General features: G+C 44.9%; 1 protein-coding gene across 2 annotated transcripts in view; it reads left to right on the top strand.

The window, feature by feature from the left end:
* The window catches only part of LOC105479283 (sortilin 1), an 85,831-nt gene extending 68,328 nt beyond the window's left edge, over nucleotides 1-17,503 (top strand). For both annotated transcript variants that reach the window (XM_011737242.3, XM_024792062.2), the window contains exons 12-20: nucleotides 2,764-2,866; nucleotides 3,204-3,372; nucleotides 5,056-5,246; nucleotides 7,014-7,203; nucleotides 12,450-12,566; nucleotides 13,468-13,576; nucleotides 15,964-16,070; nucleotides 16,354-16,477; nucleotides 16,695-17,503. In XM_011737242.3, coding sequence (XP_011735544.2) covers nucleotides 2,764-2,866; nucleotides 3,204-3,372; nucleotides 5,056-5,246; nucleotides 7,014-7,203; nucleotides 12,450-12,566; nucleotides 13,468-13,576; nucleotides 15,964-16,070; nucleotides 16,354-16,477; nucleotides 16,695-16,709 — 1,125 coding nt within the window. In that variant the 3' untranslated portion in view covers nucleotides 16,710-17,503. The remainder of the gene's footprint in view (nucleotides 1-2,763; nucleotides 2,867-3,203; nucleotides 3,373-5,055; nucleotides 5,247-7,013; nucleotides 7,204-12,449; nucleotides 12,567-13,467; nucleotides 13,577-15,963; nucleotides 16,071-16,353; nucleotides 16,478-16,694) is intronic.
* The last annotated feature ends 636 nt before the right edge of the window (nucleotides 17,504-18,139 follow it).

Here is an 18,139-nt window from a genome sequence, read left to right on the forward strand (position 1 = left end):
TGTTGTTCAATTTCCACATTCATGTGAATTTTCCAATTTTCCTCCTTTTACTGATTTCTAGTTTCATTATGTCATAGTTGAAAAGATATTGAGGCTGGGCATGGTGGCTCACGCCTATAATCCCAGCACTTTGGGAGGCCAAGGTGGGTGGATCACAAGGTCAGGAGTTCAAGACCAGCCTGACCAACTTTGTCTCTACTGAAAATACAAAAAAATTAGCCAGGCGTGGCAGTGAGTGCCTGTAATCCCAGCTACTCAGGAATCTAAGGCAGAGCATTGCTTGAACCCAGGAGTCAGAGCTTGCAGCGAGCTGAGATCACACCACTGCACTTCAGCCTGGGTGACAGAGTGAGACACCATCTCAAAAAAAAAAAAAAGAAAAGATACTTGAGGTGATTTCAGTCTTATATGTGTTAAGGTTTGTTTTTGTTTTGTGGCCTATCCTGGAGAATATTCTCTGTGCACTTGAAAAGAATGTGTATTCTGCTGCTGTTGGGTTAAGTGTTCTGTATATGTCTGTTAGGTCCATTTGTATGGTGGTGTTCAAGTTTGCTCTTTCCTTACTGGTTTTCTGTCTGGATGATCCATCATTGAAAGTACAGTATTGAAGTCCCTTACTATTATTGTATTGTTGTCTACCTCTTCCTTCAGTTTTGTTAATGTTTGCTTTATACATTTAGGTGCTCTAATGTTGAGTGCATTTATATTTACCAATGTTATAGGCTCTTGATGAATTGACACCTTTATCATTGTGTGGTAACTTTCTTTATCCCTTGTGATAGTTTTTTACTTAATGTCTATTTTGTCTGATATAAATATAGCCACCCCTGGCTGGGCACAGTGGCTCACGCCTGTAATCCCAGCACTTTGGGAGACCAAGGCGGGCAGATCACAAGGTCAGGAGATCAAAACCATCCTCGCTAACATGGTGAAACCCCATCTCTACTAAAAATACAAAAAATTAGCCGGGCCTGGTGGTGGGCATCTGTAGTCCCAGCTACTCGGGAGGCTGAGGCAGGAGAATAACGTGAACCCAGGAGGCGGAGCTTGCAGTGAGCCGAGATCGCGCCACTGTACTCCACCCTGGGCAACAAAGTGAGACTTGGTTTCAAAAATAATAATAATAAATAAATATAGCCACCCCTGCTCTCTTTTGGCTACCATTTGTGTGGAATATCTTTTTTTGATCTCTACTTTCAGCCTATGTGTCCCCTTACACACATAGTCCTTTACAGATGGCTTCAGCAGGGGAATCTCTTACCAGGTAGCTCATTCAGAGATTCTTGCAGGGCAACTGACAGGTTCTGCAGGTAGGTGGGCCTGGTGCCTTGGGCTTTGGGAGTAGCTTGGAGGCTGGGTCCTGTGCAGCAGGCCTGGCAGTGGAATCCACTAGAGTGGACCTTGTAAGTGGGTCTTCAGGTGAAACACCTGGAGCCTGGTAAGTGGATCTGCAGGAGCCAACCTGGTGCGGGCTACCCTTAGCCTTCAGGGGCTGGCCTGATGCAGTGGTCCACTTGGCTGGGTCTGTGAGAGTGGGCATGGAGCCTAAGACACCAGTTTCTTAAAGACAAGACTGGATCTTATTTCCAACTACCATCACATCTTGTACAGTGTCTGAAGTATATCAGGTGCTTATCAAGTTTATTTGTGTGGAGTCCGCCTTTAAACATTGGTCAGAGGCTTTGATGTAATGCAAAAATAAAATAAACTGAGGCAGGTTACCCATGAGGAAATAATTGTATATTTGCTTCCAGATATTGTAGTACATTTCAGAATCAAGAGTATGCCACTGGGCTACAACTCAACAACAAACAAATAGCTTGAATAAAAAATAGGCAAAGAACTTAAATAGACATTTCTCCAAAAACGATATAGAAGTGACTAACAAGCATATAAAAAGAGGCTCAACATCACTAATCATTAGGAAAATGCAAGTCAAAACCCCAATGAGATATCTCCTCACACAGATTAGGTTGGCTACTATTTTAAAAAGTGTTGGCAAGGATATGGAGAAATTGGAGCCCTGGTGCACTTTTGGTAAAAATGTAAAATGGTGCAGCTGCTACAGAAAACAGCATAGTAGTTCCTAAAAAAAATTAAAAAATAGGATTATCATATCCAGCAATTCCAGTTCTGGGGTATACATCCAAAAGAATTGAAAGCAGGTTCTCAAAAAGATATTTGTACAACCATGTACATAGCAACATTATTCATGATAGCCAAAAGGTGGAAGCAACTTGTGTCTATTGACAGATAAATGAGTAAATAAAGTGTGGGGTGTGTGTGGATACACATACACACACACACAAATAATATTTAGCCTTTAAAAGGGAGGAAATTCTGACATATGCTATTAATACAACATGGATGAGCCTTGAGGACATTATGCCAAGTGAAATAAGTCAGACACAAAATGACAAATATTATATGATTCTACTTATATGAGCTTCCTAGAGTAGCCAAATTCATAGAAAACACAAAGTAAAATGGTAGTTTCTGGGAGCTGGGAGGAGGAAGAAGTAGGGAACTGTTGCTTATTTGGTGACTGAATTTTATAAGATGAAAAGGTTTAGAGATGTGATTGTACAACAGTGTGAAAATACTTAACACTACTGAACTATACACCTAAATAGTAAATAAAAGGTTAAGATGGTACATTTACCTAGGTCTGGGTTAACTTAAAGCTTTATTGGAAGGGCTCTGTGAAATGATTAAAGAAATTGTATCTTTGGTTCTAATCTAAGCTTTTGTTTCTTTTCACAGTGCAGCCTTCATATTCATGCTTCCTACAGCATCTCCCAGAAACTGAATGTTCCAATGGCCCCACTCTCAGAGCCGAATGCCGTAGGCATTGTCATTGCTCATGGTAAGAAACCTCCCACTCACCGCCTCCAACTGGAACAGTGGCTGAGCACACTGAAACTCAGCCGCAGGCTTTGAACGCTCTGAGAAAAAACACTGTGGATGCTTTTACATTCCTTTGGTAGAATTTCTTACATTACAACAACACTTTGGGTTTTTCATCAACTTTTATCAGAGAGAGCAACACAACTTCTCCCAAGTTTTTGGTGGTTTTCTTTCCTACTAAAAGAGACTTGATGGGAAATAATCAGAATAAATTCATTCAAAATTATTCTCTCTTGAGTAAATGCTCTCTGTTTCATTGCCTATTTGTGCTGATGAGATGGCGGATTATGTTGCAGGTAGCGTGGGGGACGCCATCTCAGTGATGGTTCCAGATGTGTACATCTCAGATGATGGGGGTTACTCCTGGACAAAGATGCTGGAAGGACCCCACTATTACACCATCCTGGATTCTGGAGGCATCATTGTGGCCATTGAGCACAGCAGCCGTCCTATCAATGTGATTAAGTATGCATGAACTCATCTCACACACATTGTCTGCATAGAGGGCAACTTGGGGGATGGTCTTCAGTTTATTGGGGGGATGTTACAGACTATAATTCAAATTTTTGCATTTGACAGAACTATAGATAAGATTCTAGAAAGGATTGCTTTTAAAATGGCGTTTTTTCGTCTCACTGCCTCTAGCTAACATATTTGTCACTTCTTAAAAACATTCTTTCTGGATTGGGCGCAGTGGCTCATGCCTTTAATCCCAGCACTTTGGGAGGCCAAAGCAGGAGGATCACTTGAGCCCAGGAGTTCAAGACCAGCCTGGGCAACATAGGGAGACCCTGTCTCTAATATTATTTCAATTAAAAAAAAAAATATATATATATATATATATATATTCTTTCTGTCTACAAAATTATTATGGAAGTGTTCAAGCACTCTAGATTGAAAATGACTTCTTAAGTATAAGTTCTGAGCCGGGTATGGTGGCACACACCTGTAATCCCAGCACTTTGAGAGGCCAAGGTGGGTGGATCGCTTGAGCCAGGAGTTCAAGACTAGCCTGGGCAATGTGACAAACCGCTGTCTCCATAAAAAAAAGAAAAATTAGCTGGACGTGGTGGTGCATGCCTTTGGTTCCAGCTACTTGGGAGGCCGAGGTGGGAGGATCACCTGAGGAGGTCGAGGCCACAGTGAGCCGAGATCATACCACTGCACTCCAGCCTGGGTGACAGAGTGAGATCCGGTCTCAAAGAAAAAAAGAAGTATAAGTTCTTATAAAATAATTTGATTGTTATTTATTTATTTATTCATTGAGATGGAGTTTCGCTGTTGTCACCCAAGCTGGAGTGCAGTGGTGCAATCTTGGCTCACTGCAACCTCCCGCCGCCCAGGTTCAAGTGATTCTTGTGTCTCAGTCACCTGAGCAGCTGAGATTACAGGCATGCACCACCACACCCAGCTAAATTTTGTGAGTTTTTTTTTTTTTTTTGGGTAGAGACGGGGTTTTGTCATGTTGGTCAGGCTATTCTTGAACTCCTGACCTCAGGTGATTCACCTGCCTCAGCCTCCCAAAATGCTGGGATTACAGGCGTGCACCACCACAGCCAGCCTTAAATTTATTAATTTAAAAGCCACTTCTTACCCGGGTCACTCTCCTGTCTTTCCTTTGAAATAATTTCTGCAAAGATATTTACTTTCATACTCTCTCTGAACAAATCTCTTTTGCTTATCCTGTTAACCACAGACATTAAAAGTAAAAATAGTTGGCCGGGTGCGGTGGCTCACGCCGATTATCTTGGGAGGCCAAGGCGAGAAGATTACCTGAGGTCAAGAGTTCGAGACCAGCCTGCGCAACATGTGAAACTCCATTTCTACTAAAAATACAAAAATTAGCTGGGTGTGGTAGCACGTGCCTGTAATCCCAGCTACTCGGGAGGCTAAGGCATGAGAATCTCTTGAACCCACGAGGCAGAGGTTGCAGTGAGCCGAGATCGTGCCACTGCACTCCAGCCTGGTGACAGAGTGACACTCCATCTCAGAAAAAAAAAAAAAAAAAAGATAGTTGTCAGCCAATAAGCCATCACCTAAATGTGTAAGGGGTTTTGTCTGGTTTGGGGTCAAAAAGCCAGAGTGGTTTTCTGAATTCCCAGTATACATGGATCCTCTGTCATGATCTTTCTCTAATCGTGGTTTCAGGTTCTCCACAGACGAAGGTCAGTGCTGGCAAACCTACACGTTCACCAGGGACCCCATCTATTTCACTGGCCTAGCTTCAGAACCTGGAGCGAGGTCCATGAATATCAGCATTTGGGGCTTCACAGAATCTTTCCTGACCAGCCAGTGGGTCTCCTACACCATTGATTTTAAAGATATCCTTGAAAGGAACTGTGAGTGTCTCCTTTGACCTTTTCTACCAGCAACCTAAGCCTATTTTCCTAAATAATCAATATGGTTTGATTTCTGTTAGCTGGAATCAGCAGATGCATATGCACATGAAAGAGGATTGACAGATGTTCTGTGCGGGTGATTAAGTAATGGAATGGCATCAGAAAAACAGCCTCCTCCTTGGTGCTAGCACTGTCCAGGAGAAATATGAGGGCCACATATGTCATTTAAATTATTCTGTCAGTTACATTATAAAAGTAAAAAGAAAGGTGATATTAATAAAATAAACTTAATATATACAAAATATTATTTCAACATTAAGCAGTATTAAAGGACCAGAAAATAGCTTCAGAAAAAGATTCATAATGTTCATTACACAGTGTTCCCGAAGTGTCACAAGCAAACCCTGATCTCAGTGCCAAACAAAGGTGCTGGCATTATAATAAGAAATAAGGGGAATGGCCGGGCGCAGTGGCTCATGCCTGTAATCCTAGCACTTTGGGAGGCCAAGATGGGCAGATCACGAGGTCAGGAGTTCGAGACCAGCCTGGCCAACAGGGCGAAACCCCGTCTCTACTAAAAATACAAAAATTAGCCAGGTGAGGTGGCGGGTGCCTGTAATCCCAGCTAGTCGAGAGGCTGGGGCAGGAGAATCATTTGAACCCGGGATGAAGAGGTTGTAGTGAGCCAAGATCGTGCCATTGCACTCCAGCCTGGGTGACAAGAGCAAGACTCCATCTCAAAAAAAAAAAAAAAGAAGGGGGATAAAGGAAAACACTGGAAAAAGGATGACCTGTAGTTAAGTGTTGGCATGATACAATAAAAGACTTAACATTTCTAGACACTTTAGTTGAATTTGGTTCTTTGAGACTCATGAGCTCATTTCCTCAGTGTGTTGATTTAGTGACTCCTAAGGGAGCAGACCCTTGGTTTGGACCTTACTTTTCCATAAGACGTTCAAATAGATTTAATGCCTGAGGGTCGCTGTCATTTAAATCCATTCAGTAGTCTGTACAGAAGCTGGCTTGGGAGTTCTCCCCTCAGCAGGCAGTTTTCCAGTTACCCCTAAAGTTTAATGTCATTAAAAGATTTGTTAGGCACCTGCTCTTTAGCAGGCTCTATGCTGGTCTTCATTTCCCGAAGGATAAAACCTAATCCACTGTCTTTAGGTCACAGCCTTTGAGTCATTTTTCCAGTAGATGATACGACATACTAAGCCAGAAACTAGGTTCATCAGCAATCTGCATTTGAGAGCCGGTCAATTGGAGCTAGAAGTCTAGGAAGAGGATGTTTTCCCTTCTGCCTTAAGCCAGTGAACACATGGTGAAATTGAACCTGTGTTCTTGGCTAATTAGTATCTTGTCCTAAACAAAGAGCTCCCTGGCCCTGAGTGGAAAATATCTGGTTGCTTACATCTGACAGCTCCTTGACTGAGGGCGTAGGTGTGCAAGACACACAGACAACAGCCTCTTAGTTTGGAAGGAACTTGAGAGATTTTCTATCCAGCTCCCACTTCAAAACAAGTAGGGTTTTTCCTAATCCTCAGATGGATGTTGAGATGGAAAGAATACTCTTTTGGCATGAGGAAATGCAATTGCTAGTAGGCTCTAGACTAGTGTAGCTTTCTGTTTGCAATTCCAAAATGAAGGAATAGGTTGAGTCAGACATTCCCACTTTCCCTCTCCTTGTTCTTCCTATAGCCTGGCAGCTGCCTCCCGTGGGTGGGTTCTGTGCTGTGCACTTTCCTGAACAGTCTGTCTCTCATTCAGGTGAAGAGAAGGACTATACCATATGGCTGGCACACTCCACAGACCCTGAAGATTATGAAGATGGCTGCATTTTGGGCTATAAAGAACAGTTTCTGCGGCTACGCAAGTCATCCGTGTGTCAGAATGGTCGAGACTATGTTGTGACCAAGCAGCCCTCCATCTGCCTCTGTTCCCTGGAGGACTTTCTCTGGTATCGGCATTCCTCAGATTTCTCTATCTCCCCTTCCCTGTTGGAGGAGGTGAAAGACAGTTTTCTTATAGGCTAACAAATATTGAAATCCAACCGGGCACTGTGGCTCACACCTGTAATCCCAGCACTTTGGGAGGTCGAGGCAGGTGGATCACTTCAAGCCAGGAGTTCGAGGTCAGCCATGGTGAAACTCTGTCTCTACAAAAAAAAAAAAAAAAAAAAATTAGCTGGGTGTGGTGGCACATGCCTGTAATCCCAGCTGCTCAGGTGGCTGAGACACAAGAATCACTTGAACTTGGGAGGCAGAGGTTGCAGTGAGCCAAGATCGCGCCAATGCACTCCAGCCGGGGCAACAGAGCGAGACTCTTGTCCCAAAAGAAATTGAAACCCTTTTCTCCAAGAGTGGAGAACTGCTGCTTCTTATCAAGGAAACTGAGGCACAGAGAAAGGAAACCAAAATTGTTAATAATTAGATAATATAATCATATTAGACAGTTAATGGGCAGAACCAGCAACGAACCCCAGAAATCCTGAGTTGACAGTGGTGGGAAGGAGAGAAGTGATATAAGAAAGAAGAGAAGCCAGGCGTGGTGGCTCACGCCTGTAATCCCAGCACTGTGGGAGTCCGCGGCAGGCAGATCATGAGGTCAAGAGATCGAGACCATCCTGGCTAACATGGTGAAACCCCATCTCTACTAAAAAATACAAAAAACTAGCTGGGCGTGGTTGGGGGCTCCTGTAGTCCCAGCTGCTTGGGAGGCTGAGGCAGGAGAATGGCATGAACCCGGGAGGCAGAGCTTGCAGTGAGCCGAGATCACGCCAGTGCACTCCAGCCTAGGGGACAGAGTGAGACTCTGTCTCAAAAAAAAAAAAAAGAAGAGAATAAAACAAAAATCTGTAGGAAATAAAGACAAAAACACCAAAAGAAGTGGTAGAGGAGCAAAGAGGAAATTGGACTTTAGAAAATAGCCTGAGGCCTGGCACGGTGGCTCATGCCTGTAATCCCAGCACTTTGGGAGGCCAAGGAGGGTGGATTGCTTAAACTCAGGAGTTTGAGACCAGCTTGGGCAATATGACAAGACCCCGTCTCAAACGAAAACAAAGAAAGAGAAAGAAAACTCCCTGACAGCATGAGCTCGGCAGGCGGACACTAGGTTTTGGATCCTCTGCAAGAATCAAGGCAGAGAGATGGTGGTTGGTCCTGAGACTAGAGGTGACATCAGTATAGTCATGGTCCCATTAAGGTTTAGAGGCCATCAAAGTGGACTCCCTAGAGTTCAGGACCATCCAGACTTAAGGATTAGTTACTTGGCTGGCATCGGGTTAGTTGATTATATAAGGGCATGAGTCCCTGGATAGCTTAAATGAGGTAATTTTGGGGCAAATAAGAGGAACTGCTTCACATCACAGATGATGATCTTATGAAACTTGTTACCTGTAAAAGATACTGACACAAGATAAAAGTAGATCCTAAAGGATTTGGACAAAGAAGGGAAGCAGATAGCAGCCCTGGCCCTGCATGTCATGTTCTCTCAAATCACAGGTGACTGTAGAATATAGTTCTGACCAAAATGCAGGTCTGACCCAGTGTGGTTCCTCCTGCATGGCTCACACCTGTGTGTGGCATGATCAAGGGTCCTCCCTTCTCTGTTTCCGTAAGGATCACCTTTGGTGTTCCTGTAGGGTTGGAGGTCATTGATGAACCTGTAACACTCTAAAGGGTTCTCTCCTATCCTTGACTCCACATATGCCAGGCTCTTCACCTGTGCTTCTGCTCTTCTCCAGCAATGCTGTGGTTCTTCAGACCTCCATGCCACTGCACATGATGCTTCCTCTGCCTGAAAAGTCTTTCCACAGTCCCTGCTTCACCCCCAAGTCTGGCGACTTCCCACTTAGCCTTTCATACTTAGCTCAGGTATCACCACTAGATGGGCTTTCCCTCATCTAGACCCCCAGAGTTCCCCTATTACAGCACTTACTGTGTTTTAACTACTATTTACAGGTTTGCTTCCACTATTAAGCCCCAAATTCCTTGGAAGCATATTCTATTCGATAATAATATAGTAATCATGATAGCAGCTAACATTTATTGAGCACTAACTCTATACTAGACACTGTCCTAAGCAATTTACATTTAACCTCACAACAGAGAGGATATGACTGTCATGCCCGTGGGAAGTGGCAGAGCTGGGATGTGAAACTGGCATCCCAACTCCAGAGCCCACATGTTTGGGAAGTGGGTCTTTTATGAGTGAGAAGGGTACTCACAAAAATCCAGAAATTTCTGATTGAATACCTAAAACTCTTACCCGAATTTCCTCCTGTTATTTGAAGGGTGATATCTTCAGCATATTTTGTTCTCCATACTCTCTCTCCTAAATACTTACCAGAAAAACCTTGAAATACAAGCAGCATCTATATATTCCCCAAATACTCATTGAATACCAGCTGTGTGCAGGCAATGAAAAGCGATAATGGAAAATTTGTTGCAAAACAGAAGGTGGCAAGTGCCATGGGGATTTAGAAAAGGAAGAGAATATTTCATGTAGAGCTGAAAGGAAGTGGGTCAAAGAAGGCCTTGTTGAGGAGGTGGTATGAGAGCTGAGCATTGACAAACGGTAGGATTTGTCCATGAGCATCTGGGAAGAAGCAGGTCATCAATGCCAGTGGACTACTGCAAGCAGAGACACCGACAGCATGATCAAGGAAGGGTGTTCTGGAAGATAGGCCATTGAGGAAGTCATAGTAGTCATGATAAAGAAGTAAGTAGGGTCCAGAAGGAGGATCCTCAGGCTAAATTTTCTACTGAGGGGAGGAAGGTAATGTCATGGACAAATATGGAAATGATAAGGAGAGTCTGTCACAAAGGAGAAAACATGACGTATTTTGAACGTCTTATTTCTTTGAGGTTTTGTCAGCGTATTTAGGTGGTAATATCCAGCATGTATTCGAAATACAGGATTAGAACTAAAGAGAGGTAAAACCTGGAAGTTTTAGTTGCAACCAAAAATAGTTGTGATCACTAAGGGAGAGCAGGTAGAGAAAAAGTAAGAGAATGCATTATACCTCCCCCCGCCCCCGGCAGAAGACTACATTTATGGGTTAGGAAGAAAGAAGAGCAGGCAGTGGCAGGGGCAGCAGAGGGCAGAGAAACAGATGAGTGGAGCTTTGCCAGTGCCAAGGTGGGCAGGGGCACAACAGTGTGTTCGATGCTGCAGAATGGGTGGTCTGGGGGAATGAGACCAGAGAGGGCTCCACTGAATTTGATGATTGTTGAGCTTTGGGGACATTGCAAACACTTACTTTCTTTTTTTTTTTTTCTTTTTTTCTTTTTTTTTTTTTTTTTTTGAGATGGAGTCTCGTGCTGTCGCCCAGGCTGGAATGCAGTGGCGTGTTCTCGGCTCACCGCAACCTCCTCCTTCCAGGTTCAAGCAATTCTCCTGCCTCAGCCTCCCGAGTAACTGAGATTACAGGCACACACCACTGCACCCAGCTAATTTTTTGTATTTCTAGTAGAGACGGGGTTTCACCATGTTGGCCAGGCTGGTCTTGAACTCCTGACTTCAGGTAATCTGCCTGCCTTGGCCTCCTAAGTGCTAGGATTATAGGCATGAGCCACCATACCTGGACCAGACACTTATTTTCAAAGTTGCAGAAGGGGTCGAAGCCAAAATGCATGGAAGAAAAAATAAATGAGTAAAATAGGACAAGTAAAGAAATACTCTTTCGAGAAATGTGGGTAGTAAGGGAGAGGTGGGTTAAGGAAGTAATTTCTAAGGTCAAGACATGCAGGCTAAGGAGATGCTGCCAGCTGAGTGGGAGAGATTGATTGTTCTCCTCATACTCAGGGAAGCAAGGCCCCAGGGCAGGTCAGAGGAGGGGAACCAAGGATGCTCATGGAGTCAGCCCTGGAGATTGTCAGCAGACGTTGTTTCTTTGGGGAAAGCAGGAAAAGGAGAGCAGTGGGTGGCACTCTGGAGAGACAGGGTGGAATGGAGGACAGAAAAAGGTGTTCACATGGAAGGCAAAGACTATCTAAGAAGCTAAAGGAACAGAAGTGGGGAAGACAGAAAAATTTGCTGTGTACCACAAGGGCAACATAATAATGACATTTGGAGGTAAAAGAATTACTGGCTGGGTGCAGTGACTCATGCCTGTAATCGCAATACTTTGGGAGGCTGAGGCAGGTGGATCTCTTGAGCTCAGGAGTTTGAGATCAGGCTGGGCAATATGGCAAAACCCTGACTCTACAGAAAATACAAAAATTAGCCAGGCACAGTGGTTCACACCTGTAATGCCAGCACTTTGGGAGGCCGAGGTGGACCGATCACTTGAGCCCAGTAGTTCAAAACAAGCCTGAGCAATGCATCAAGACCTCATCTTCACAAAAAATTAGATGAGCATGGTGGTGTATGCATGTGGTTCCAGCTCCTTGGGAGCCTGAAGCGGAAAGATCACTTGAACCCAGGTGGTTGAAGCTACCGTGTTCATGCTGCTGTACTCCAGCCTGGGCAACAGAGCAAGACCGTGTCTCAAAAAAAAAAGAGCGGGGGGGAAGAAAAGAAAAGAATTGCCAAGTATCCCTGAGTTGAGAGCTGCTGCTGATGCTGAGGTTTCTTTGTGAGTCCCACCCCTCTGCAGACTGCATTAGTCCCCTCCCTGCGCCTGAGCTGCCTGCAGTGCACAGCCTCGGGGCCCTTGCTAGTCCTACCCCACCAGGCCTGACCCATAAGCTTCTTTTCCTCAATAAAGCCCTCTCTGGCCGGGCACAGTGGCTCACGCCTGTAATCCCAGCTCTTTGGGAGGCCAAGGCGGGCGTATCACAAGGTCAGGAGTTCGAGACCAGCCTGACCAACATGGTGAAACTCTATCTCTACTAAAAATTTAAAAATTAGCCAGGCATGGTGGCACACACCTGTAATCCCAGCTACTCAGAAGGCTGAGGCAGGAGAGTCACTTGAACCCGGGAGGCAGAGGTTGCAGTGAGCCAAGAATACACCACTACACTCCAGCCTAGGCAAGAGAGCAAGACTCCATCTCAAAAAAAAAAAAAAAAAAAAAAAGCCTTCTCCATATCTGTTTTCCTAAATCGACCTCCTTCAGAGGTGTCACAGGCCTTCCTGAGCTACTTTCTAACAACCCAAGACTGGAATGTTAACCATCCACTGCCCACATAACCCTTCATTGCTAGTCACTTACTGTCTTCCAGCTGCTTTGAAAGGTACTTTATTTGCTGACTCTTGCAGTGATTTTGGCTACTACCGTCCAGAAAATGACTCCAAGTGTGTGGAGCAGCCAGAACTGAAGGGCCATGACCTGGAGTTTTGTCTGTACGGAAGAGAAGAACACCTAACAACAAATGGGTGAGGTGGCCTTTTCTCCCTTGTCATGATGGATGAGGTGTTCTTGTTCAGAGTGAAAGCTGCTTCTCTCCACACTGAGATCCAAGCCCTACTTTAGAGCACTATTTTTGGAGGGGTTGGGGAGGGGCAGGATGTGAAGGCCTCCCTCGAGGGTCAACTACAGGAGGTGAGCCATGGGTGCTTGGTGTCAGAGGACTCAACCCCACCAACACCACGAGGCAGAGGGCAGGAGAACAAGCTCGGCCAGATCCTGCACCCCTGCCTCCCGCCCACCGACCCAGGAAGGGAGGAGAGGCGAGGGACCCCCAGGCAGAACGATAGAAGCGTCCCATCCACCATGAATGTCCATCACTCGCCTGCCACAGTTTAGGCACGGCCAGGCAGAGCTCTGTCTGATAGGACTTTCTTTGGTGATGGAAGTGTTCTGTAATTTGCTGTGCCCAATATGATAGTCACTAGCCACACGTAGCTGTGGACACTAGTGTAACGGAGGAACTGAAATTTTCATTTTAATCAATTTTAATTTAAGTAGCCACCATATTGGACAGTGCTGCTCTAGAGGGGCCTCATTACCTCCCTCCCCTGATAATTCCCCTCTCCCATTTTGGACCACTTGTTAATGACCTTTTTCCAGGTCACATTTCTTTGGCACAGTCTCTTAGGTAGAAAGAACAGGCATGTTTCTGACAGCAGGGGACTGAGATGCTTAGTTTGCTTAAGAGGCCTGAAACTACACAAAATACCCCCAAAACATCCCTGTGGACATCCCCCCAGACCTGAAAGATGATGTAAGGATGGGAAGGTTTTTGGCAGCTTTTCAAATCTTGTTTCCAAGAAGTAGGCAGGGACCCAGGAATACATCCTTATCTTCTGTTACCAAATAATCTTCTCTGCCTGGTAGGTACCGGAAAATTCCAGGGGACAAATGCCAGGGTGGGGTGAATCCAGTTAGAGAAGTAAAAGATTTGAAAAAGAAATGCACAAGCAACTTTTTGAGTCCGGAAAAACAGGTATGTTAAAATAGGTCTAGTTTTCAGGTACAAATGGGATTTTGTGTTCTGCCAAGAAATATCAAAGTTAAAACATCAAGAGTTTTGTTACTGATACAAAGTGGTCAAACTACTTCTGTCAGGCTTCCCTTTGCACAGGAAGCTGTTAGCATGAAGGATGGGTCACATAACCCAGTGATAAGCTCACCCTACTGAAAGCTCCTTTTTTATTGAGGATGGGGGGATGATATTCTGTAAAGCTGTAAAATTCTTAAAATCATACAGTTGTGGAAATTTCTGAGGCTGAGAGTCATTTAGGAAAATTCAAAAAGGTTGTCTATGGGCTGGGTACAGTGGTTCACACCTGTAATCCTAGCACTTTGGAAGTCCAAGGCAGGTGGATCACTGAGGTCAGGAGTTCAAGACCAGCCTGTCAAACATGGTGAAACCCTGTCTCTACTAAAAATACAAAAATTAAAATTACAAAAATTAGCTGGGGGTGGTGGTGTGCACCTGTAGTCCCAGTTACTCCGGAGGCTGAGGCAGGAGAATCGTGTGAACCTGGGAGGTGGAGGTTGCAGTGAGCCGAGATCGTGCCACTACACTCCAGCCTGGGCAACAGAGCAAGACTCCGTAACAAAAAAAGAAAAGGTTGTCTGTGAAGGGCCAAGACCTGGAGTTGTGCATGTGTGGAAGAGAAGAGCACTGGGCAATAGGTAGGGTGGATCTTTGACCAAGTCATGTTAAGTATGTTCAAAGTTGCCGGGCGCGGTGGCTCACGCCTGTAATCCCAGCACTTTGGGAGGCCGAGGCGGGCGGATCACAAGGTCAGGAGATCGAGACCACGGTGAAACCCCGTCTCTACTAAAAATACAAAAAATTAGCCGGGCGCGGTTGTGGGCGCCTGTAGTCCCAGCTACTCGGGAGGCTGAGGCAGGAGAATGGCGTGAACCCGGGAGGCGGAGCTTGCAGTGAGCCGAGATCGCGCCACTGCACTCCAGCCTGGGCGACAGAGCGAGACTCCGTCTCAAAAAAAAAATAAAAAAATTAAAAAAAAAAAAAGTATGTTCAAAGTGAAAATTTGAGCTATGGTAATGAGCAGGTTTTGATTTAGAAGCAAGTTATCTGTTGGGCGTGGTGGCTCACAGCTGTATAGTCCCAGCACTTTGGGAGGCTGAGTTGGGCAGATCAGTTGAGGCTAGAAGTTTGAGACCAGCCTGGACAATATGGAGAAACTCCCATCTTTACAAAAAACAAAAAAAAACAAAAATTAGCCAGATGTGGTGGTGCATGCCTGTAGTCCCAGCTACTCAGGAGGCTGAGGCGAGAGAATCGCCTGAGCTTGGGAGGTCAAGGCTTCAGTGAGCCGTGATTATACCGCTGCACTCCAGCCTGGGTGACAGAGTGAGATCCTGTCTCAATTAAAAAAAAAAAAAAAAAAGGTCATGAGGCTGCGTCCAAATCTGTAGCACTGAACTACCTGTAGAATTGGAGATGTGTAAAGAGGAAACCTCTTGATAATGAAGCACTAGACCAACAGCATGACTTCAGATGCTAAACAGCAGGCCTGTTTCCCAATTCGTAATAGAGGAGGTCAAGCTGGACCACCTGCAGTTCCTCCTCTCTGTTGTTCTAAGGGATGAAGGACTGACAAGGGGTGGGATTAAGGACATGATGGGAGAGGAGTGTGTGGGTGCGTGTATTGGTAAGGGGGCGAGTTCCTCCCTCTGTGCACCCTTGTCCTGGGCTCCTGGTGACTTTCCTCAGTGTTCGTGTGTGTGATTGCACAGGACTCCTGCCCACAGGGACACAGCTTGTCCCAGAATCCAGCTCCGCCTCCTCTGGGATACATTGAAAACACACACTCCCTATTTCCCACCCAGAAGCAGGTAGGTCACACGCAAACAATGATATAATAAGGCTTATTTGTAACAAGATATCAAAATTAAGTAAAAAAATAAATCTTGGTGTCATATAATGGCCTGCCTGGTTCTTCTGACACAGCTTCTTCCCAGATAATGACCCTGTTCTCTAGGCATTCGGCCCACTGTTATAGTAGTCCCCCTTTCCTGCTCCACCCTTAAGCCCCAAGACTTGTGAACAGTGGTGCTGTGGAGCAGTCATACTTGATCTAGGCAGTTGCCAAGGCTTCCAGGGTAACTTTGACATTTAAGGCACTGAATTTGAAGGTTCAAGGCAGTTGGAGCTAAGATGACCCTCTGCCAGCTATAATATTCTCCTGGTAACATTGAGATGGTTCATCTTGGGGAGCTGGAAAAGAGCCATCCGTAAGCACATCAGGACTGCAGATCATTCACAAGGAGATGAGGGGAATGAGTGGCTGCTTTGACCTCAGTCCTAGGATATGCATGCCTAAAACTTTTGTGTTTGTGCTTTAATTTCTCAAGAATTCCAAGTCAAATTCTGTTCCAATTATCCTGGCCATCGTGGGATTGATGCTGGTCACAGTCATAGCAGGAGTGCTCATTGTGAAGAAATATGTCTGTGGGGGAAGGTAAGGAACACAGAAGTCAATCCAAGGTACTGAGTTCAAGCCAGAAGGCTAGTCTAGGGCATGTGGCTGAGTCTGCTCTTGGCAAAAACTAGGTACTTGCAGTACTGTTCCTGAAAAATCAGGCCCAAATCTTCTCATGTCTTACATTTTTCCTATGTCGACCATGGACTGTGTTTTCTGTGTCTGATGTGTTCCTGAGTGTATAAAACTGAGAAAGTCCACAGTCCTGTAAGAAACGCACCCCTGTGTGCCACCCGAGTGTTAAGGAGGTTTCTGTTCACAGGTTCCTGGTGCATCGATACTCTGTGCTGCAGCAGCATGCAGAGGCCAATGGCATGGATGGTGTGGATGCTTTGGACACAGCCTCCCACACTAATAAAAGTGGTTATCATGACGACTCAGATGAGGTGAGGCTATTTCTTCTTGAATGGTAGTACCCCACCCCACCCCCCCCCGCAAAAAAAAAATACAAGAAAAAAAAATTTGTCTTCTGTTCGTGATCAAGATATGCCAGGGCCAAGGCAACTTAATGACTATAATATTTGGCAAGCCCAAAAACTAGGTGATTGCTTTTGAAATAGGAGTGTTGTGGTCTGTTGGTAATATGGTGCATGTCTTTTTCAGGACCTCTTGGAATAGCTCTTCAGAGGAGCTGGACCCAGCGTGAATGGTGGAACCACAGTACCTCTTACACTCCCTGTGGCTCCAACTTCGGGAAATAAATTTCCCATTGCGAGGGACCCAGCTCTGTTTCTGCTGCTTCCATCAAAGCCAAAAGGACCTACATTAAAGAAATGCAGGGTGGGGGTGGGGAACCCTGAGCACTTTTTTACAATTGGCTCTGAGAAGAAGGGGGACATTTTAAATTCTTTAACTTCTTATTTCTTGTCCTGTCTCTTTGCAAAGTATGGGCTTTTGTTTTTTGTTTTTTAAGGGAAATGAAATGGAAGTCGAAGGGACCTTTTCACTAACCTCACTTCTGTGTGTTCTGCATGGCGCCTGCCCCAGGGCATCTGCCAACTCCAGCATCAGCTCTCACAGTGTACTTGGTACCATCCCTGGGCTCTGCTGGCGAGACGAAGCAGCTGTAGAAATGAAAACAGGCTGCAGAGGCTGGCACAGCCTGGCCAGCTTTTCTCCATCTGGGGACAGTCCTACTCCAAGAACACTGCACACCAGCTCCTCACACAGATCCCACTTCCTTTTTTTGTGTTTTTCAGAGACCACAGACCACAGTGATTTTTTTTCCCCTGTTTAATTAGGCAATACCTTTGTTAATTGCCCTTTGACAACTAAGTTAAACATGTGCTTCCCACATGGTAAATCAGGAAAACTTACAGAGCAATATTTTTAACTTGGGGCAGGAAGAAGGGAGCAGCAGAGAATTGACTAGATTTAGCACCTATTAAAAGAGAAACTCTTGCTTCTTCTGAGATCTTTCAAGCTGTGCTTTGTGTGTGTGCCAGTGGACTTACTCAAGGACAGGGTACAGACTTAGCTGGAAGTCTGCCCAGGCTGAATGATCTCTTCCCTAGAGTTGATTGTCGGGTACACAGTGTGGCCCCCCCGAAGACGGAACCTCACAGTCTTCCATGTTCCCTTTTTAACTGTCATGTGGCTCATTGCTGAATCATGTCAATGGCTGCCTGTCTGCTGCTTCTTAGGTTGCTGTTGTACATGGAACCAGGACTAGAGATTTTTTCAGATGTATAGACTTAAAAAATTAGAATTTCATTACCAGGCTCTCCTTCTCACCACTTTTTTCTGGCCTCACCAAGTAATTTGTTGATACGAAAATTTTGGAGGAACCAGTTGAAAACACACTTCCAGTCTAGATGATGCTTTGTGTGATACATTAATTTCTTATTTTGAATTGAAAAAAGTTTTCCATTTGATACTTCTCTAAATTAAATAAATTATAGAATGTTGTTGGGTGAATTTTGGGGTGCCCATATAGTAATGGAAAGCTGCAATAATTCGTTTTAATACAGCTTGAATATTTGCTATATAGGAATATAGTATGGAAAGTTTTTGGTCTTACTGTAGCTACTGTGCGGGTCACAGTTTCT

The sequence above is a fragment of the Macaca nemestrina genome, chromosome 1 (assembly GCF_043159975.1).
Source record: "Macaca nemestrina isolate mMacNem1 chromosome 1, mMacNem.hap1, whole genome shotgun sequence".
NCBI lineage: Eukaryota > Metazoa > Chordata > Mammalia > Primates > Cercopithecidae > Macaca > Macaca nemestrina.